This window comes from Phascolarctos cinereus, unplaced genomic scaffold (assembly GCF_003287225.1).
Source record: "Phascolarctos cinereus isolate Bilbo 61053 unplaced genomic scaffold, phaCin_HiC Scaffold_4;HRSCAF=312, whole genome shotgun sequence".
NCBI lineage: Eukaryota > Metazoa > Chordata > Mammalia > Diprotodontia > Phascolarctidae > Phascolarctos > Phascolarctos cinereus.
The window spans coordinates 696098855-696121043 of record NW_027555847.1 but is presented as its reverse complement, the minus strand read 5'-3'; the positions used below and the strand labels follow the sequence as shown (position 1 = coordinate 696121043).

The 22189-nt window shown below is 46.7% G+C and overlaps 1 protein-coding gene across 1 annotated transcript in view; it reads right to left on the bottom strand.

Annotated features, from left to right (window-relative positions):
• Positions 1–22189, bottom strand: part of PITPNM2 (phosphatidylinositol transfer protein membrane associated 2) — a 159623-nt gene that overhangs the window by 87536 nt on the left and 49898 nt on the right. The window contains 1 exon segment of the mRNA XM_078154267.1: positions 14842–15015. Within this exon segment, the coding sequence (XP_078010393.1) occupies positions 14842–14919 (78 nt within the window). The 5' untranslated portion in view covers positions 14920–15015.

Below are 22189 nucleotides of genomic sequence, written 5' to 3'. Positions count from 1 at the left end.
GGAGGCAATTTCAAGAGTGGGTTGGAACTGTTGTTTAATTGGCACAGGAATTCTCCAGCTGGTCTGGGGCACAGAGACCAGGCACCTGGGGCTCAGGGAGCGGTAGGAAGGCACGTGTATAAAGCTGTCAACACAGAGGACCTGATGGGAAAACTGAAGTCACAGTCACAGCAGGTGCTGAATTCTAGAATGTCGGAGCCAGAAGGGGCCTTGGAGCGCAGAAGAGAGCTGGGAGGGACCAGAGAACATGGAATGTCAGAAATGAGAGGGCCCTGAGAGCACAGACCAGGGCTGGGAGGGGGCCTCTAACAGGATATCAGAGCTGGGAGGGGCTTGAAAACAGAGCGTGTCAGACCTGGAAGCCCAGCTCCCTACCTCTGCACTTAGCCTTTCTTCCCAATTCCTTTAGGATAGGGAGAAGAAGTGCATATGTAAGGGGGCAGTAGAGGTGTGAGCACCCTGTGGGATTCCCACTCGTGGCTGCCCAGCCTCCAAAGGGACCAGCATGAAAGGGCACTTTCATAGTTTCCAAAGACTGGGTTTGTTTCCTTTGATGCTGTCCTTGACCCAATTAACAGAAGGCCTATCTTGTATGTACTGGGCACCTTAATGAGGGGGGAAAAAAAAGACACATTTTCTCCTGCCAAACCAGGGCCATGATAGGCAGCTGAGCTGAAGAAGAGAGACAGGAGGGAAGTCTTTCCAGGATTTCCCCCCACCTCTGGAGAAATCTTGCTTTACATGACCTTAAAAGAGATTTTTCAGGTCCCCCTCCCCCACTCCACTTGGGTCCTTCACTCCCAAGAGGCTCAGACTCCTGCTTCTCATGTTATAGATACTGGGGACTTTAAGCTACAGCATCTGTTTCCATGGCAACGTGACAGTGTCAGCAATCGAATGCGTTTAAGCCGAGGCCATCCTCGGTCAGCGTTCCATGGTGCAGGTGTGCGAGCAAATACACACACACACACACACACACACACACACACACAAGTCAGCTCCACACCGTCACCCATCACTGTGCTGCTGGCTGCCCCTTGCCCTGCTGTGCCCTCTCCGCCAGGAAAAGGCGCATCCTTTGAGCTGAACGTAAATAAATCCCTTCTGATCAGTGGCACCAAGTCCCAGAAAACCCGGGGCACTTTTTGTGGCTAGCAAGAGGACTGGAAGGTCTGCTCTAAGGGCCGGAAGGGTATTTCTCTCCCCCACTTACAGGGGAGGCGGGGATGGAAATCTCTCTAGACTGGGAATTAGGGTCATCATGGGATCACTGAACTTAAGCTGGGAGGGCCCTGAGAGGCCATATCATCTAACTCTGTCCTTTCACAAACAAGGTCCAGAGAGGTTAAGAGATTTAGGATTATGAGACCATGGATTTAGAGGGGAAGGGGACTTAGAGGTCATTGGGCCCAACCCTCTCATTTTACAGATGAAGAAAGTGAGACCCAGAGACACAAAGTGATTTGCTCAAGGTCACACAAACAGGAAGTAGAAGAGTCAGGACATGAAGCCAGGTCCCCTGACTCTTAATCCGGCCCTCTTTTCACTATACCATGCTATTAAGTTAGGTGTGGGAAACTCAGACACGCTTCCTCTTGCTTTGGGTTCCTATTTTCTCATCTGTAGCTGGGTAGCACAGTGGATAGAGTGCTGGGTGTGGAGTCAAGAAGACCTGAGTTCAAATCTGGCCTCAGACACTTACTAGCTGTGTGACCCTGAGCAAGTCACTTAACCTCTGCCTGCCTCAGTTTCCTCATCTGTAAAATGGATGAGATAATATTTGTAAAATGCTTAGCACAGAGCCTGGTACATTGTTAAGTGCTATATCAATATTAGTTATTATTATCTGTAAAATGAGAAGACCATCATTACATCAATATATCGACAGAAGCCCAAAGTGGAAAACAAAGTGGGTTCCACCACCGGTGGGAGAAATGGAGCATGAATGCAGTGAATTATTATTGTAATATACAAAACTGATACTATGAGGGAGTCGGGGAAAAATGCGAAGACTTGCATGAACAGATGCAGAGTGACTAAGAGCAGAAAAACAACAGACATAATGGATAAAATAACACACGTGAAAGCAACCAAACTCGCATTAATTGCAATGACCAATCCGAGTTCGTGGCATTAAGAGATGGAAGAGAGCTTAGAGATCATTAGATCCAGCCCCTTCTTTTGCTCAAGGTCACACAGACAGACAGAAGCTGGGGTGTCCTCAATCCTGAGATCTCTTCATTATACCCCAATGTCTTTCTTAGGTGGAAATGGTTCTAGAGCCCAGAGGATTAGAAATACATCTCTACTTTCTGTAGAAAGGTAATAAACATTTCTTTTTTGAAAGCGAGAGGGTCGGAGTAGATGACCTCTGAGGTCCTTTCTAATTTTTGTGTTCAGTGAGTATAAGACTTCAGCTCATGTTCCCTCCAGATGGCAACCAGTCCCCAGATTGGGAAGTGCTCTAAGGAGAGGCTAAGGCAGTCAAAGGGCCCAACTCTCTCTTTGGACTGGATAGCTGGGAGATGGGGCTGTCGATGGGGCAGTGGCTAACTCGGGAGTCAGCCAGACCCCTTCTCAGGAGGCCAGGACACAGGCAGAGCCCAGAGGCTCAGGTCCTTGGAGAAAGGAGACCAATTTTGGGTGATGTTTGCCATAATGATGGCAAGGATTATTGTGGGGACAACAAGGATGGGATTATGTCTATAAATCACTTTAAGCTCTTCTCTTGACAAAGGGCTCTGAAGCACGGTAAATCCACCCAGGCCTCTTAACCCGCTCCACCTTCTCCCTCCCATTTCCATCGCTGATGAAGGTCACTGGTAGACAGACAAGCTGAGCCCCTGGGAGCAGTCACACTACCAGCAAACCCAACCCAAGTTGGTCAGCCAGAGGTGGCCAGATTCCCCTGAACTCTGCAGGGACCTGGCCACTGCCTGGCACCAGGGGCAGGGCTCCTTGCCCAGCAGTCCCATGTCTGTATCTACCCTACATGGACCAAAGGGCTGAGACTCGGCACTGGGACATCCTCCTATTCTTTGTACAGCCATTATGCAGCTGCCACTTTTAGAGGCCAGAAATTAGTAACACATGTTGAAACAAGTTACTCTAAAAGGGAGGGGGAAATATGGAGTCTCTCTATGGAGGCATGGGAAATACTCTAAGAGGAGACTCATGGCTAGCAAGAAGCATGTGAGCTGGGGGGCAAAAGGTGGAATGGGTCTGTCTTTGGCCAAGAGGGATCCTGTAGGGATGGAAACTCCCCCACCAGCCTTTGCTTACAAGGGGAGCCAGAGGCTGAGTGGAACTCAGGATGAAAGAGGATGAAAACTCTTTGAGGCCAAGACCACTGCTGACTTTTGACTTTGTAACCCATTCTCAACAATACCTATTGGCTGATTGAGAAACAGTATGGTGGAGAGGATAGAGTGATGGATTTGGAGTCTGGAAGACTTGGGTTCAAGTCCTACCTCAGACACTTTAACTAAGCCTTGTGACCTGGGGCAAATCACTGGTTTTCTCTGTGAAATGGGGGAGCTGGACTGGATGGGTGGCTTCAAAGGTCCCTTGGAGCCCAGATTTCTGATCATACGAAACAACGGTTCCAGTCTTCTTCTGCCTCCAAAGCCCCCCCACTTAGAATGCCCCCTCTTACCTTGAAGCCTTCCTTGATTCACTAAGTACGTAGTACACGCAGGCAGATATGAAGATGAAATCAGACCAGCCTCTGCCTTGAAGGAGCTAACGTTCTAGAATGGGGGAGGAGTGGGGAGGGAAGTAGAACTTGTACGGATAAGAAAATACAAACTAAGACAAAGTCATTTCAAAGACATAGCGTTAATGACTGGAGGGGAGAGGAAGGACAGGGATGGGCCCCAAGCAGAAAGAGGCTTTTTGTTGTGCTCTGAATGAAGCTTCTTCTTTGTACATATTTCATTCCCTTTAGGGCAGGTATGCAGCACCTTGAAGCCTGGAGTTCAAATCCAGCCTCAGACGCTTACTAGCTGGGTGACCCTGGGCAAGTCATTTAACTGTTTGCCTCAGTTTCCCCATCTGCAAAATGGGCTGGAGAAGGAAATAGCAAACCACTCCAATAGCTTTGCCAAGAAAACCCCAAATGGGGTGGTGGAGAGTCGGACATGACTAAATAACGACAACATTCCCCTTAATAGCTGAATGAGGCTGGGAGCTCCCAGTTCCAGGTGCTGTCTGCTACTGCAAGCTGGGGCCAGGAGTGGAGGGGGCTGAGCCCCGGAGGAGGCATCAGAACACAGCTCCTCCGTTCGGAGGCTTCTAATGAAATAGAAAAGGACCAGGAGGCAGGATTCAGTCACAGAAGGCCAAAGGGACCGGCCAGCGCCAACCATCAAGAACGAATGGGGAACCTGGTCAGGCTTTAAATTCACCTGTGGTTGAAACAAAGCTAGCCCAGAATGGTAAGCTTGCTCTTCCTCTTCCTCCATCCTTACCTCCTCCCTTTCTCCCTGTTCTTGCCTCTTCTTTTCCCCTCCACTCTCCGTGATCCACCCTTTCCCTCCTCCATCCCTCCTCTCTTCTCTTCTCTCCTTTTTCCTCTCCACCTCCCCCCCATTCTTTCCTCTTCCTTTCCCCTCTCTTTACTCCCTCTCCAATCTTTCCCCTCCTCCCTCTTCTCTTCTTTATTCCCTCTCCCTTCCATCTTCCTCCCTCTCTTCAGCTTCATCCTCTCCTCTTTCTCCCATCAGTTCCTCTGCACTTCTCCTTGATGCACCCATCCCCCCATCTCTCTCTTTGGGCTTATCCTCGTCTTTGTTCCCTCCATTCCTTCCTCTTCTCTTTCTGCTGGCCCAATCTTCACAACTCATTGTGAAACTGAACTCATTATCTTTCCCCCAAAATCTCCCCCTCTTCCGCATTTCTGTATTTCTGCCAAAGGGTACCATCATCTTCCTAGTCCCTGAAGCTAGCACTACCTATGTGTCCTCTTCAACTCCTCAGCTCCATGAGAAGGCATCTAGAATCAATGCCCCTATTTCTCTCTTTAGTTCTCTATACAGTCTGGCTTTCGAGCTCATCTTTCAAACAAGACCACCCTCTCCAGTGTCAAAAATTTCTTAGTTGCCAGATCTGCTGGCCTCTGTTCAATTCTCAAATTCCTTGCTCTCCCTGCAGCCTCTGACACTGGTGATTGCCCTTTCTCTCCAGCTTTCCTTGACATTTCTCTACTCCTAGTTCTCTTCCTACCTGTCTAATTGCTCCTTCTCAGTCTCCTTTGCTGGACATTTGCCCGGGTCATGCCAATGAAAAGCAGGCATCTCCCAGGGCTCTGTCCCTCTTTCCTTCTCCCTCTTGACTATCTCACTTGGTGATCTAGTCTGGTTTCAATGATCTCTGCACTGATGATTTTCAGGTCCATTTATATAGTCCTAACCTCTCCCCAGGCTTCCAAACTTAAATCTCCACCCGCCTGTCAGATATCTCCGAATGTATGCCCTGTAGCCATCTTAAATTCAACCTGTCTGTGGCAGCTAGGACGTACAGTGGATAGAGCACTAGCCCTAGAGTCAGAAGGACCTAAGTTCAAATCCATCCTGGGCAAGTCACTTAACCCGAACTGCCTCCAAAAACAAAAAAACAAAAACTCAATATGCTTGAAACTCATTCTTTCCTCTCAATGTCATTCTTGACTCCTCAATCTCTCTCCCTCCCCATATCTATAATGTTGCCAAGTTCTTTCAGTTCTACCTTCTATACATCATGAAGCTAAAATCTGCTTTGCTCCAACATTCACTCTGTGGGTCCTAGTTCTGCACCTTGAGCCCAGACAAACAGAGTAGTGTGAGTTAGTGGGGAGAGGGCAGCACTTGTCCTCAACAGAGACCTGGATTCAAATCCTGACTCAGGCATTTACTAGGCTTTTCAATTATAAAACGGGGATAATAATGCTTGATGTACCTACTTCAAAGGGCTGTTGGGAGGATCATATGCAATTTACATATCTAAAGCATGCTTTAAGGCTTTATATAAATGGTAACATTCATTATTCTGCAATTAAGCCCAATCCTTCTTCCACAAAACAGCCCAATAACTATTTTAAAGAATCCATCAAATCTACCCCTTAGGCTAACCATAGCCAGTTCCTTTAACTGATACTTGCATGACTGGTTTTGAGCCCCCATCAGGTATGGATGGATTGTACAAATCCTCCTATTGAATGCCAGTTCTGAGAAGGCAGCTGACTGATGAGCCAATATAGCAAAGTTGGGGTGGGGGGTGCAGCTAGATGGTACAGTGGATACAGCACTGGCCCTGGACCCAGGAGGACCTGGATTCAAATCCAGCCTCAGACACTTGATAATTACTAGCTGTGTGACCCTAGGAAAATCACTTAACCCCGAATGTCTCACCAAAAATACAGCATAGTGCCAGTGGGGGTGGGGGTAGGGGGAAGGGCAGGGACCGTATGAAACTCTGGGCTCTACCCCAGAATCTCCTATTCACTAGACCCATGACTTTCAGATGAATCATTTTGCCTCAGTTTCCTCATCTGCCAAACAGGGACAATAATTCTTATACTGCTTCCTTTATTAGGGATACAGGATGAGAGCACTACGCTTGGAGTCAGAAAGACCTGGATTCAAATCCTGCCATTAAGACTTACTTCAATTCAATTCAACAACATTTATTAAGTACCTAATATGTGCCAGACGCTGTTAGGTTTGGGGACACAAGGACAAAAGTGAAACTGTTTCTGCCCTCAAGTTGCATATAATTTAAACTCTGAACTTCAGTTTCCACGGTAGCATAGTAGATAGTGCGCCCGGCCAAGTCAGGAAGACCTGAGTTCAAATCTAGCCTCAGATACTTTCTAGCTGTCTAACCTTAGACAAATCACTCAATCTCTCTCAGACTCAGTTTCCTCAACTGTAAAATGAGGATAATAATAGCACCTATTTCCAAAGGTTTTAGGGAGTATTAAGTGAGATGATATTTGTAAAATCCTTACCATAGTGCCTGGCTCACAGTAGGTGTTTATATATATATATATATATATATATATATATATATATATATATATATATATGCACTGCTATTAGTAGTAGTACATCTGTAAAATTGAGATAATAACACCTCCAGTAACTGCCTCCCAACAACTCTGGGAGGCAGGTGTTATTATTATCCCTATTTTACAGTTGAAGAAACTAAGGCAGGTAAAGGTTAAGTGACTTGCCCCAGGTCACAGAGCTAGTAAATGTCTGAGGTTGAATTTGAACTCGGGTCTTCCTGATTCCAGAACTAGCATTCTATCTGGTATGCTATCTAGCTGCTAGCTAGGTGTTAGTTGTCATTAATATTAGCAAATGAGATGATGCCTATGAAAACACTTTTGAGTAAAGCAGAGTTAAAAGTCATACCTTAGAGAAATTAGAAGGAGATCAAGTACCCTTCACAGACATCACTAAAGGGTGAATTCTTAACAAAACAAGGGAGAGAGGACATCACAAAAGACAGTATTGGTAACTCTTAAATACATGCAACTGAAAAGGTTTTTTCAGGAAAAAATTACTGCAAGTAGGGTAAGAAGGAAAGTGGTTGAAAGAGAAAAAATTTTTTTCTATCAAATCTCTGATAAGTCTGATTTCCATCTATAGGGTGTCCCAAAAACCTTAGTGAAGTTTTAAGATTTAATCATTTCAAACCAGTGTAGCCAAAATTAGAAGGAAAACAGAAAATTGGAAGTAAATTTTTATAAGCAGTCTCTCAGATAAAGGCCTCATCTCAAATATACAGAGAACTTTGTCATATTTATAAGAATATGAGTCATTCTCCAATTGACAAATGGTGAAAGGATACGAACTAGCAGTTTTTGGAAGAAGAAATCAAAGCTATCTATAGTCATATGGAAAAAATGCTCTAAATCACTATTGATTAGAGAAATACAAATTAAAACAACTCTGGGGTACCACCTCACACCTATCAAATTGGCTAAAATTATAAAGGGGCAAATGATAAATGTTGGAAGGGATGTGAAAAAATTGAGACACTAATACTATTGGTGGAACTGTGAACTGACTCAACCATTTTGAAGAGCAATCTGGAATTATGCCCAAAGGGTTATAAAACTGTACGCCCCTTTGACCCAGCAATAGCACTATTAGGTCCATTTCCCAACGTGATCAGGGAAAAGGGAAAAGAATATCTATGTTCTAAAGTATTTATAGCAGCTCTCTTTGTGGTGGCAAAGAACTGGAGATTGAGAGGATGCCCGTCAATTAGTAAATGGCTGAACAACTTGTAGTATATGATTGTGATGGAATAGTACTGTGCTATAAGAAATGATGAGCTCAATGATCTTAGAAAAACATGGAAAGACTTGCATGAAATAATGAAGAGCGAAATGAGCAGAACCAAGAGAACATTGTATACAGTAACACCAATATTATTCGAAGAGTAACTGTGATTTACTAAGTTATTCTGAGTAATATGAGCATTCAAATCAACTACAAAGGACCTATGAAGGAAGATAAGATGCTATCACCTCCAGAGTGTGCTGCTATATGGAAGTACGTATAATATGGCTCCCCATATAGAACTTTATCAAATGTTGGCCTTCTCTAATGTGGGGTTGGGAGGCAGAGAAGGAGAGCCCCTGGAACTTGAAATGTAACAAAAAATTAAAATAAAAAATATTTAATAACTTCAGAAATATAAATGATACAAACTTACAAAAGGTAACACTGAAAGGTTAATTACTCAAAATTTTAAACTATAGATGTTTCTTATTAAAGTTCAAAGTAACTAGTTTTGTGCTATGCAGATGTCACTCTAGTCAATTTTTGGACTCGGTAAAAGCTTTCATCAGTTGTACTCAGTGATTGAAAGGATGGAATTTGTAACCTTATAATCATCCAAAGAATGAATGTGACTCCACAAAAAAAGAGTCTAACAGAGATAGACTGGGTGACTGAGGGGGCTGAGCAAGAGGACTCCTCCCCTGATCCGCCAGCAGGAGAAAGTGTCACCTAGAAACTAGACATACATGATATATGATGACAGGTTACCCTACCTTCTTAAAATTAAAATGAAAAATCTATTATTAAAATATACAAAAATAGGTAAGTACAAAAGAGATGCAAATAATTAAGCTTTCAAATTATCTTTTTTGTAAGCGTGTAGCATTTATACTTCTGAAGTTATTAAAGCCTAAAACTTCACTAAGACTCTTGGGACACCCTAAATGTACGTGTATGTGTATGTGTGTGTGTGTGTGTGTGTATGTATGTGTATGTGTATGTATGACCAAAAGCCAATCTTTAATAGATAAGTGGTTAAAAGATATGAACAAATAGTTTTCAAAAAAAGAATTATAAATTAGTAACAACAACTTAACAGAGTACTCCAAATCACTAATAAGACAGCTGCAAACCAATACGACTGTAGGCTTTCACTTCACACCCAGCAAATTGGCTCGGGTGATCAGCAATGGGAACAGTCAATGCACAAGATATGCACACTTGTACATTGTTGGTGGAGCTGTAAATTGGCCTGACATATAGGAGGCATTTAAGAAATGCCTGTTAACTGATTAATCTGATGCTATAAAATTATAATGACCAAGCTTTGCCCCAAAGGAGAGATGTGAGAAGGTTCTGCCCTCCCCTACTTTTTTTAAAAATTATTATTTATTTATTTTGGCTAGGCAATGGGGTTAAGTGACTTGCCCAGGGTCACACAGCTAGTGTTATGTGTCAGAGGCCGGACTTGAACTCAGGTCCTCCTGAGTCCAGGGCTGGTGCTCTATCCACTGCACCACCTAGCTGCCCCCTCCCCTACTTTTTTACAGAGGTGGTAGACTATAAGTATAGAACATAGCATGTAGTTCCTCACCTCTGCACCTCTTCCCCCCTACACACATACACAAACACACACACACACACACACACACATACACAAACACACACACACACACATACATACACACATACACACGCACATACACACACACACACACGGCATAGGTATCAAGCCTATTTTACAGATAGGAAAACAGGAGGGATTCAATCTGAGTTTTTCTGATGTCCAAGTCTGGACATTATTGCCCCATGCTAGCTAGGGTGCTAATAACCATTCTACCAAGCAAAGCTAAATTCAAGGGAGAGAAAGCAAATGTCCAGTGAAGGTTCCAGGGGGAGGTGCAGCCCACTCAGGTATCCTGGTCATATGGAACAAAGATAGGCTATAAATAGCAGAGAAGTTGTTCTCCATGGAAAAAGATGATATTGAAGAGTCCTAAATCTAATCAAAGGCAGCAGGAAATACATTTCACTGTCTCTAGGCAAGTCTTGGGCACATTGAGATGATGGCTCTGATGGGAAATTAGCCCATTAAAGGTTGGGATTTAAGTGACAGTTAAAGGGGCAGAGCTGGGGATGAGGAGGGAAGGACCTGAAGGCATCTGTCCCAGAGAGGCCAAGGCTAGAACACAATTCACAGCAGTCATGGCCAGGCCTAAGAAATTGGGTAGTTAGCCCCAGGCAGGAACATTGCTGATGCAGCCAGGAGCTGACAGCTCCCCTGGGCTGGGAGCAGGGAGAAGTGAATTTGGTTACAGTGAGAATGAAGGTTCAGTGGTGGGAGTTAACGTTCCCTTAGCCCGGGAGACGGTGGGCTGCATCATCTGACTAAAGTGAGGACGGTGGTGCAGATCAGTAAACCTTGAGACTGCGGAGGCTGCGGTTAGTGGATCCCCTGAGTCTGGGGGTTCTGAGATGTAGAGGACCAAAGCCAAGAGGGAGTCTGTGCTAGGGCAACACCAATATGATCCTCCCAGGGGCTACTAGGCTGCCTATGGAGGAGAGAACCAGCCCAGGTCAGAAACGGAGCAGGTCAAAGCTGCGGAGCTAATCAGTCTGGCGTCTGGGGCAAAAGCGGCTGCTGTTCTGTGTGTATATGGGAGTGGGAGGGTGGCGTATAGAGGGAGCTAATGTCCCTGGGCATAGGTAGCTAACATTCCCACGTACAGGGATTCAAGGGAGCTGAATCTGCTCATGACAATGACCTAATGTCCCCACGGCGGATGGTGGAGAGCTTAATATTCCTACAGTGTAAAGCAAATGGCCGTGTTCCTCTAGCCAAGAACTAGTGTCCCCACGGCGCAGGGTTGGCATTTTCATAAAAGGGGGAGTTGATGCTTAGCCCCGTGGATAGAGATAGTGATGTAGATCTAGCTATGGGGGAAAGCTACTGCTTCCATGGCGGAGAGTTCCCATTTCTGAGGGGGAAGCCAGTGTTCTCATAGCTGAGAAGCTAACATCTCCACAGTGGGATGTTACAGAGATCTGTCTTCTATGGGCTAAGGTTGTGTCCCCCTGCTCTTCCACCAGAAGGAGATCTCCCTGAAGGCAGGGACTGTTTTTGTCTTTCTTTGTATTCTCAGTACTTAGCGCCCAGATGATCACAGGGAGAACCTAATGAAGGCTTTTGGACTGATTTACCATTTGCATTCAGGGACTGCTAATGCTCCCAGTCTGAGCAGCAAGGTGAGCTGTGCCTGCCCACACGGGAGAGCTGATATCTCTGTGGTATAGAGCTAATATTCCTTCAGTAGAACAAATGATGCCACGGGTAGGGAGCCAACATTCCCATGTTTGCATGAGTGGCTGACGTTCCCAACGGGAGAAGCTGCATCTGCCCAACCCTGGCCAGTAAATGTTCCTAAAACACAGATGTGCCTTGGGTACAGGGGGCCCTACCACACCAGCTACCAGATCAAATGTCCTCACAGAACAATAACTAATGTTCCCATGGCGGGGTGGTTGTCACGTTTTTAAGGTGGAGCCTGGCAAAGAGGCATGACAGATAGCTCTCGGTGGAGAGTGACCTTGGGAGTGATGGCCCCAAAGACCAGGACAATGCCCCTGGCTACTGCCTCCTAAGCAGGGAAAGGGAGGGTATGCCTAGTAAATAATGCACCTGAAATGTTTGTGAACTAGAGGCTTGGGAGGCCTTGAGGACTGGTTGAGGCTTGTTGAGACAGGCCTTCCCCTCCCCCCTTCACCACGTCCCCTCCTGGTAAGAGCTCATGGACCTTGGGAGGCAGCTGGTGGGAGCAGCCCTTCCCAAGGTCAGGCCTTCTTCCTTACTCCCTTCCCTTGTTCTTCTGGGCCAACCATATGCTGAGGAGTCTGGGTCACTCCTCCTAGCTACTCTGAGCTCCTTCCAGGAGAAGGCTAGGACCCAGGGCTTCTATGCCTGGGTGCCAGCAGGGTGGGGCAAGGCCCCTAGACTTGGATACAGAGGGGCCCTACCAGGACAGCTATTAGGCCAGTCTTTGGCATGGGAGCGGTTAACTGAGTTTGTCATCAGAAGCACTGGACCCTTCGGCTGTTTCATTTCCCCTGCTCACTCTGATAATGAGATTTCCCAGTAGCTCTGGGAAAGGCAACAGCGTGTGCGCCTCTGGCCATAAGTGCCCTTGATCAAACGAACAGTATCCCATGGTCCCATAGACGCAGGAGTGGGAAGGGAGCTTAGCACTCATCATTTACAGAGGAGTGAGGGCCAGAGAGGGAAGGGGACTGAGTCCCAAGGTCTGGGGAAATCAGAAACTCACTTCACAGAATAGGAAGAACTAAGTGACAGTCCGGTATAGTGGACAGAAGGCTGGACTTGGGAGGCAGAAAGCCCAGGGTTCAAAATCTGCCTCAGATGTGTACCACATGGCCCTGGCCTGGCTTTAGATGTATGTGGATGTCTGTGATGTTGAGAAGGGGCCAGACTGATTCTGTGTGGACCCAGACGACACAGCCAGGAACAATGAACAGAGACAGTAAAGGGGCAGCTATTTAGGCTCTGCGGATTGGACTCCCCTGGCTGGGGGTGTTGTAGACTGGGTTCTAGCCCAGGCAAGGAGTTTAGCAACCCTCTGAGGTCTGTCTAGCTCAGATGCTATGAGGGTCATGATCGAGTGGGTGATGCTACAGAGAGAAAAGACCACGGTGGGCATAGTGGGATGTCATCATCCCCAGGAGACACACAAGAACCATGAATGGCAGTACCCCAACACTCACCAGGGCACTGGATCCCTTACTTAGCACCGTGCCTGGCATACAGTAGGTGCTTAATAAATGTTTCTTGACTGGCCTGACAGACACCCACAAACATCTGGTGGGCTATCACAGCTCCATACCTCGGCTCAGGCCATTGCTTGTGCTGGCAATGCCTTTCCACTCCCTCTCCACCCATTTGCTAAATTTCTACCCATCCTTTAAGTCCCAGGTCAAGGGCCTCTTCTTCCAGGGAGCCTTCCTGTCAGCACAGTTGACAATGACCCTGCCCTTTGCTTGTGACTCAGCACTTCATTATTTTAATTTAATATGCACTCATTATTTATGTCATTTAATATGCACTCAAATGCACTCATTACTTTGAACCGGAGCTATCTGGATTGGTGTCTTGGTCCTCAGCTAGACTGTGGAGGTCAGAGACTACATCTTCTCTAAACCTAGTGCAAAGAAACGTGGGTTGCAGGCACTGGAAGCATTTTATAAATGCTTGCCTCTCTTTCAGGGACAGGATCACATAGGATCACATGACTGAGCTCAAAGGCCATCGAGTCCAACCCCCTCCTTTTACATAGAGGAAACTGAGGGCTGGACTTGCCCCAGGTCACCCAGTGGCAGGGTTTGAACCCAGGTCCTCTGCTTCCAAAGTCTTTGATCCTTACACTGAACCCAAAGTCTTCCCTCCAAGGAAGCATGGGCTGCTGGGAAAAGTGCAGGCCTTGAAGATAAAGAGACTGAATCACAGAGTCTGGGAGGACCAGCTTTAGTGGCTGGTCAAAGCCTTGTGCCTTGATGTCCCCAGGGAAGGGGGAAGCCACCGTTGCCACTCTGGGACCAGTGTCTTCGGCCTGACGTTCAGCCTCAGGTGGCCCCTTGACGGTTCCCTCCCATTCCTCCTCGATGTACCCTCTGGGCATCAAGCATCATGGGACTCTTCCCTCTTCTCAGTGACAGCCCTTGATGGATCTGAAGACAGTCAGCACATGCCCCCTGAGTCTCCTCCAAACTGAATGCACCTGGGTCCTGCAACTGAATTTTAACTCCACATCTGCCACTGACTCAGTATGGGATTTAGGACAAGGCCTTAAGGGTGGAAGAAGAGCAAGGGCCCTGGAAAGAGTCAGGAATCCTCAGCAAAAATGGTATCTGGTCTAGAGACAGAGGAGAGGATCTGGGTATGAACTCCAGCTCTGCCAGTTAGGACCTATGTGGCTTAATCTCTCTGGGTCTCAGTTTCCTCAACTGAAAAATGAGGGGCTTGGACTAGATGACCCTTAAGGACCCTTCCAGTTCCAGATCCAATATTGGATGACCCCAAGCAAGTCACTTCACGCATCTGTAAAATGGGCACAATAATACCTGCAGCAGTTGCTTCCTAGGGTGCTTGGGAGGACTGAATGAGATAATGGAAGAACTTTGTAGACCTCAAAAAGTTAAAAAATTGGACCAGATTTTGACAATGCAGGTGCTAATGCAGTGAAAAAAAACTCCTTCCACCCATGCAGAGCAGTACCCACTATGATTTGTTGTCATGGAGAGCTAGCCGGGCACTGAGAGGACAAATGACCAAGGTGACCATGCCAGAATGCATCAGAGGTGGATTTGAACCCTGCCTCTGAGGCCAGCTCTTTATCCACTTCCATCTGTCATTGCCAGAGTCTTCATCTGACAAATGGGGGCAGCAATCCCTGCCCTGGGGGCCTCCAAGGACCCAGTAAGATCAAAGCTCATAGGTTGGAGATGACCACCATCCTCAGCTTCAGAGGCTGGCTCTGCCCCCTAGGGTGGGGTCACCTACCTGTATCATGTACAGCTGGGCGATGCGATACTCCTCCACACTCATTGGAAGAGGAATGCGGTATTCCTTTATAAGCATCTTGAAGTCCAAGCCTTCCCGTCTCAAGGGAACTGCAACCTGGGGACTTCTCGTGAAGATTCCTTAAAGAATCACAACGGAATTCATCGAGGACTCCTGCACAGGGGAGAGAAGAGGACCGGATCACTTTCTGATTTGGGGGTAGGGGTGGGGGACAAGGGTTGCTTGCAGTGGAAAAGCAACCCCAAGCAAGTCATCAACTTCTTTGTGACACTCAATTTCTGCAACAAGTGGAGACAAAATACTCAAGTCATGGTGCTAGGAGCTGGGGAAGACAGTGTGGTGTAATGGATAGAAAGTCCAAAAGTCTTGGGTTCAAGTCCAGCATTTTGACACATACTGGACATGTGACCCCGGGCAACTCATTTAACCTCTGTTACTCCAAGGCAACTCTAAGAGGATAGGGGGGCAAAGCAGATGCCAACTGGCATTGGTAGAGAGAGCTTCCTCTACCAATGCAGGTTGACAGCCTATTGTCATAGAGAGTTGCCTGAGGCAAAGACAAGTTACTTGAGTTGTCCAGCATCAGTGAGTGTGAGAGGTAGATCTGGAGCCCAGGTCTTCCTGAAGCTAAGAATGGGAGCTTTCCAGCCACTAGCTACCCTCCCGGGAAGTTGTGAGGGGGAGGATGTAGACATGTAAATAGATAAGTATATGCAAGATTAGTTGGAAAGAATCCCAGCAGGAAGGGAGATCAGGAAAGGAGGTAGTCTATGAGCTGTACTTTGAAAGAAGGAATTTCTAAGAAGTGCAGGGAAAGGAGGGGCATTCTAGGTGTGGGGGGCAGCCTGGGAGGCAAATTGGTTCATGGGAACAGCCAGGAAGTCAGAGTAACTAAGCCTAGATGCCAGAACCAAATTCCATCTTGCTCCTGCCATCTATTACATCTTCATGAGAAAGCTACAGGAGTGGTGTGGCTATACAGGAAGCTCTAAGCTTTGGGGAAGCAGATACATGGAGATAACTTGAGGAAAGATAAATAGATGCAGAAACAAAAGTAATACTGTATTTACTAGAGACTTCCAGTGCAGAAAGAAGACAAAGATGATGAGTTTGGGGAGATGGATCGCAAGTTAAGCACAAAGACACAATATTGTCACAAAAGAAAGCTTCAATTATCTGGACTTCTCCTGGAGTTCTCAGTGTGGGCCAAAAGCAAGATGGAGATAGACAAGTAGAAGAAACTGCCAAGGTGAGAAAATTCCCTCTACCAATACAGATCAATCAGCACCTTCTCTGCAGATAATAGTCTGCAGGAGTCTGTGAACTTTTTTTTTCTCAATTCTAATAATTGTATTTCAACATAATTGTTTTCCTTATGTATTTTATTTTTGCATTTAAAAACAATTCTGCCTGAGAAAGCAGTACTTGGAATAAAAAAGGTTAAGAGAGTTGCCTAGAGCACTGAGGTCTAAAAATAATAATAAAAATAATAACAATAACAACAACAACATTTATATAGCACTTTAAGGTTTGAAAAGTGCTTTTTTGGTCCTCAAAAAGTCCTTGGAGAGGGCAGCTAGGTGGCATAGTGGATAGAGCACCAGCTCTCGAGTCAGGAGGACCTGAATTCAAATCCAGCCTCAGACCAAACACTTGACATTTACTAGCTGTGTGACCCTGGGCAAGTCACTTAACCCCAATTGCCTAAAAATTAAAAAAAAAGTCCTTGGAGAAAGGTACTATTATCATCTCCATTTTATGGATGTGGCAACTGAAGCTAAGAAAGGGTAACTGACCTGCCCAGGGTCACATAGCTACTTAGCACCTAAGGTTAGTTTTAAATCCAGGTCTTCCTGACTGTAGGTCCAGCCCTCTTATCCAGTGCCCCATCTACCCAGAGTCACACAGTCAATGTGTGTCAGAGATAAGACCAGAACCCAGGTCTTGAAGACTCTGAGAAGTTAGCTCTCTGTCTAGGACATGCTGCTATTTTGCCAAAACTAGGGATTTCTTTTTTAAATCCACCCATTCAACAGAGGAAGAATATTTTAGTTTGCAAAACCAAGGGAGGGAAATGCAAGTATTGTTAGTCCCATTTTCCAGATTAAGAAATCAGAGTTCTAAGAGGCAAAAGTAGGAAATTTTGCCATGGTCCCATTGCTGGTAAAGCATCAAAGTTGGGATGTGAACCCAAACGTCCAGCCCAGGGCTCCTTCCACAACAAGGCGCAGCTAAGGTAGAGGGCAGTCAGAGAAAGGACTTGCCAAGCTCCGGGGAGTTCAGCTTCATTGCTAAAAATGGTGGATGCTTTTCTCCCATTTTCCTACATCCCTCCACCCTGTTGGTGTGTGTTGGGACAGGTGAATGATGGCTCGCACAAGCTCAGCTTTGTCTCCACAGAAGATGGGCTGCCAAAACAAGTATAATTACTCAGATTGAATTCATAGCCCATTGTCCTGGGCATGGGCATGGGGAAGGTGAGAGAGAGAAGGGCAGGCCTCAGAAAGGTCTGAGACCAGGCCACCTGCTCAGGCTAACCTTAGGGTAGAGCCTGCCTGCCTTTGAGAGGGGGAAAAGCTGCTTTGTGGTTACAAAGCAGGCTCCCATTCCTTGGGTTACTTAGTGTGTAAAAAAGATAATGATACACCACCGCCCTCCCAAAGATCTGTCTAATAATGGATAAAGAGCTGGCTGGGAGCCAGTCGGCAAGTAGAGTCCTGCTTCTGACACATGGCCACTGGGTAACCCTGGGGAAATCACTGAACCCCCCAGTGATCTGGGCAACCCAGCAAAGGCTCCCAGCTGGAGATCTGCCCTGGTAGAGTGTCCTTACAAGGGAGCTCCTGACAGCACCAAAATCACCCGAGCCCTAAAATGGTCTAAATAACAAAAATTTATTAAGCACCTGATGTGTGCTTCGTGTCTCAGCTTGATCTCACCATAGCCAAGAATCCTTTTCAGATCCCCCTCAGGGTTAATGCCTTCTCTCTGCACATTCTCTAATTTAGCCTATCTGTAGCTTGTTTGTAAGCTCTCTCCTCTACTAGACAGTGAGCTCCTCAAGAGAAGGCATTGCCCTTTGCCTTTTTTTGTATCCCTAGCACTTATCACAGTGCCTGACACATAATAGCCCTTCCTCTCTCCCTCTTTTTTCCTTTCTCTCTTCCTTCCTTCCTTTCATCTTTCTTCCCTTTCTCCTTTCCTTCCTTCTTCCCTCCCTCCCTTCCCTTTCTCCCTTCTTTCCTTCTTCCCTTCCTTCCTCCTTCCCTCTCTCTCTCCACCTCCCACCTTACACTGTGAATTCACTGAGGATACAGTCTTTTGCCTTTCTTTGCATCCTCATCCCTTAGCGCAGTGCCTGGCACACAGTAGGTGTTTAATACTGCTTGTTCACTCTGTGCCAGGAACTATGTGAGACACTGGAGTTTCAAAGACCAATGGGAAAGAGTTCCTACCCTCAAGGAGTTTACATTTTATTGGGGGAGGGACAGAGGACAACATGAACACGTATAAGTAATTATGAAATAATGAGGCACGAAGTATAAGAGCACAAATAAGAGGTTTTTGGGTTGGGGGGGAACTGAGCACTGGTCACTGGGGGTCATCAGGAAAGGGGTCACGCAAGAAATGGCATTGATCTGAGCTTTGAGAGGTGGAGGTCAGGAGGCAGCCAGCTGTCCCAGGCTTGTGCCAACATGGGAGAAGCATCATGTAGGAGGAATGGTCAGAAAGTCAGTGTGGCTGAACTTGAGAGGGTAGAGAAGGGAACTAGAAGGGGGCAGAACCTACAGAAATAAGAAAGTGAGAGCTCTCTTGTACTCTGTGGGGTCTGTGCATGCCACTCCTGGGTAGGCTTTAGCAAGGAATCCAGTGGGGCACCTTGGATGGCAATGGCCCATGGGTTTGGGCCTCAGGCAGAAGGGATGAAAGAACAAGGGATATATAGTCCTAGAGATGGGACAATCACAGGATTACAGATTCAGAGTTTGGAGGGGAAGGGAATGGTGGGATACTTTGGGGAAAGTAGGTGATCAAAGTATAAAACATGAATAAAAATTAAAAGAATAAATGTATCTTTATTTTTCAAGTCAAATCTAGCATCACCTGAGAGAGAGGTTGACTGATTCCTCCAGAGAAAGAAGCCTACTTGTTCTCTTTCCCATTTCTCCTGCCTTTCTAGCTTTTCCCTGTGTATTCTTCTCATTCTAACTAATATTATAATTACTCAAGTACACTTTGTGAGTTCCTTGGAGGTAGGAACTATGTCCTTTTTGCTTTGAGCTTCAAATACACTGGAGTCTAGTAAATATCTGCTAAATTGGGAGGGGAGACAAAAAAAGTCTAAAGTTGGAAGGAACCTGAGAGTCCATCTGGCCTAATCTAGCCCATTTTCTGAGGCTAGCCCCTCTCTGAGGCTCAGAGAGGTTAAAGGACATTCCCATAGTCAAACAAAGCAGCAAATGGCAGGGATGGAATCCAAATTAGGTCAGAGGATTATGAATTTAGAGCTAGAAGGGACATTAGAAATCAGTCCAACTACCTTATTTTAGAGAAAAGGAAAACTGAGGTGCAAAGAGGTGACCTTGCCCAAGGTCATAAGTAAAGTGGCAAGACCCGAATCTGAACCCAGGTCCTCTGACTCCAAATCCAAGGACCTTCGCATTGTGCTGGTTGATGACAGCTGTCTTCAAGCCTTTTAAGGGCTGGCATGTGGAGGTGGGGTAAGTCTGGCTCCTGCTCAGTGCCAGAGGGCAGGACCAGGAGAATGGGGATGAGGGGGGTAGGAATTGCAGAAAAATGAGCTGTCCCAGTACAGAACGGGCTGCCTCGGGAGGTGGGGAGCTCCCCTTGCTTGGAGTGCTTCCAGCAGAGGCTGGTCAGACAACTCCTTGTTGGTTGTGTTACAGGGAGGATTCTTTTAGGATTGGCCCACATGGCTGTTGAGGTGCCTCCCAGCTCTACACTGTGTTTCTTTAACAATTGATGCTCTGTATTTCAAAGGAGGGATTGAGAAATATGGGCTGGAGCAAGCAGGAAGGGCTTCATGGAAAGGGGGGGAATGTGAGCCAGGCCCAGAAGGCTAGTCCTAGGGCAAACATGTGTTCTTGGATTTGGGGATGAGCTGAATCTCCTGCAAATGCCACACATGGCAGCAGATGAGACATGTGGCTGGGATGGGGCAGGCATTCGATCAGGTCTCTATCACTGAAGCTTGTACCTCAGAACCCCCCTCACCTTAGGGAAGGGGCAGAGGCACTGAAGTGCAGAGGTTAAAACTGCCAGCCCTTCCAGGCCCTGAGAACTGACCCAGGCAGTCCTTGGCCACAATAGCCAGCCGGTGAGTAGGAGAAAGTGGCCATCAATCCTGGAGGCCACATCCAAGGCAGTAAGGAGCTGCGGGGGCCAACAGGAAAAACTTTCCAGGCATCTTTCTTGGCTGTTTTCATTTTTCTACTAGATTCGAAGCCAGGCTATAACTCATGACATGAGGCCAGGTGGAGCTATGAAAATGCCCTTCACAACCTAGTCCCCAGCTGTGTTTCTGCAAGTTCTCTCTGCTTGTCCCTTCAACAACTAAATCATCTTTTGATCAGCTAATAGGGAGCTTACTGGCTGCCTGAAAAAGAGATTTGGGACAGCAGAGGCAGGAGAAGCTGGGAGGGGGGGGAAGTACAGGAAGGGCACAGCCTCTTACTCCCAAACCAATCACTCTTCTCCTCTGAGAGGAGATGCTATGAATCTGCCTGTTAAAGGCAGGAGAACCCTCAAGAGGAGGCAATAGGTTGTCAGAGGGCTAGGCTTCTGCTCCTGAGGATAAGAGGAAGAGGAAGAAAAGAGGAGGAAGAGGAAGAAAGGAGGAGGAGGAAGGGGTGAAGAAGAAGAGGAAGAAGAAAAGCAGGCAATGAGGGCCTCTGAAAACTCAGACGATGTAATTATGCTACAAGAAGGTGGGAGAGTCAGACATGCATTTCATCTCTGTCCCTGCTGCAGTCGTGATGGGTCAGACAGGATTATATTTTAAGACCTACCACAGGGGGAGCTTTCTGGGCATGTTCTGAAAGGAATGGAGCTAGGAATATAAGCTGGCAGCAGCAGACAGCTCTCTGGGGGCTCCTGTCCCTCCCCCCTTCGTTCTTGCTCTCAGACCTCTTCCAGGTACAGAGTGGCTGAGCACAGGATGCAGTATCTAGTCATGGACTGCTCCAGGAAGCCCTGGGGTGGAAGGAGAATCATGCCAGTAGCTGGTGCTGGGCCTGGACATATACTGGCTGGGTGCCCCTGGGCACATCCCTAACTTCTCTGTGTCCTACAAATCTCTTAGAAACTATAAATGAAGAGATGAGTTGCCAATTTGCATGAGCAGGCAGAGTTTCCATACCAGAAGCTCACCATACCTAACAAAATCAATCACAGGTCTGGATCACAAACCTCCCCCAACCAGGTCTGACCTTTAGATTTCTCTTCACAGCTGATACAAAACATTCCTAATGACCTCATCTGAGCCTCCCAATAAGCCAGTGAAATAGGTACTTCAGGTGTTATTCCCCTCATTTTACAGAAGAGGAAGCTGAGGCACAGAATCTCCCTGGGGATCACATAGCTCAGAAGTGCCAGAATGTGGTATCTCTGAATTCAGGTCTTCCTCACCCACAGCCCTGAACTCCATCTGCTGCTTCCCAGGTCACCCTCTCACTCAACTTAGAGATCTCCTAGTTTAATTAATATGTGTTGATTAACTGATGTGAACATTTAACAATCAATAAACATGAAGTGCCTACTATGTGTCAACACAGGGTCTAGCATATAGTAGGTGCTTAATATTTATTGACCCTCACTGCCAGATACTGTTAGGGGAAATTAAGACCCCAGAGAAGGGAAGTGACTTCTTTGGGAAATCATTTATCCCCAGAGGGAATCCACACTCTTCTGGACCTCTTCCCCCAAACATACACATCCCTGGGAATGAACATGCAGAAAGGTGACATGGGGGTAGGGGGGAGGAATTCACTAGGCTTTGGTGCTCTCTGACTCTGGTCCCAGGACCTGGATGACTCTGTGTGTGTGTGTTGTGTGTGTGTGTGTGTGTGTGTGTGTGTGTGAGACCTGAATCTCCCCCCATCCCATAAGGGAGGTTTATGGAACTGGAGTTCCTGAGCCAGTACTGGGCACAGCACAGCCGGGAAAACTGTCCTCTGGAAGCTGCCACCCATCTTATGTGGCTGAGATGAAAGGCCTTTCTCCTTCAAGCTCTAGGACCTTCTCTGGACAGCCAATGGCCAGGTTGTTAAAAGGTCACTGGCTTCTAGAGCAGCAAGGGAAAAAGTAC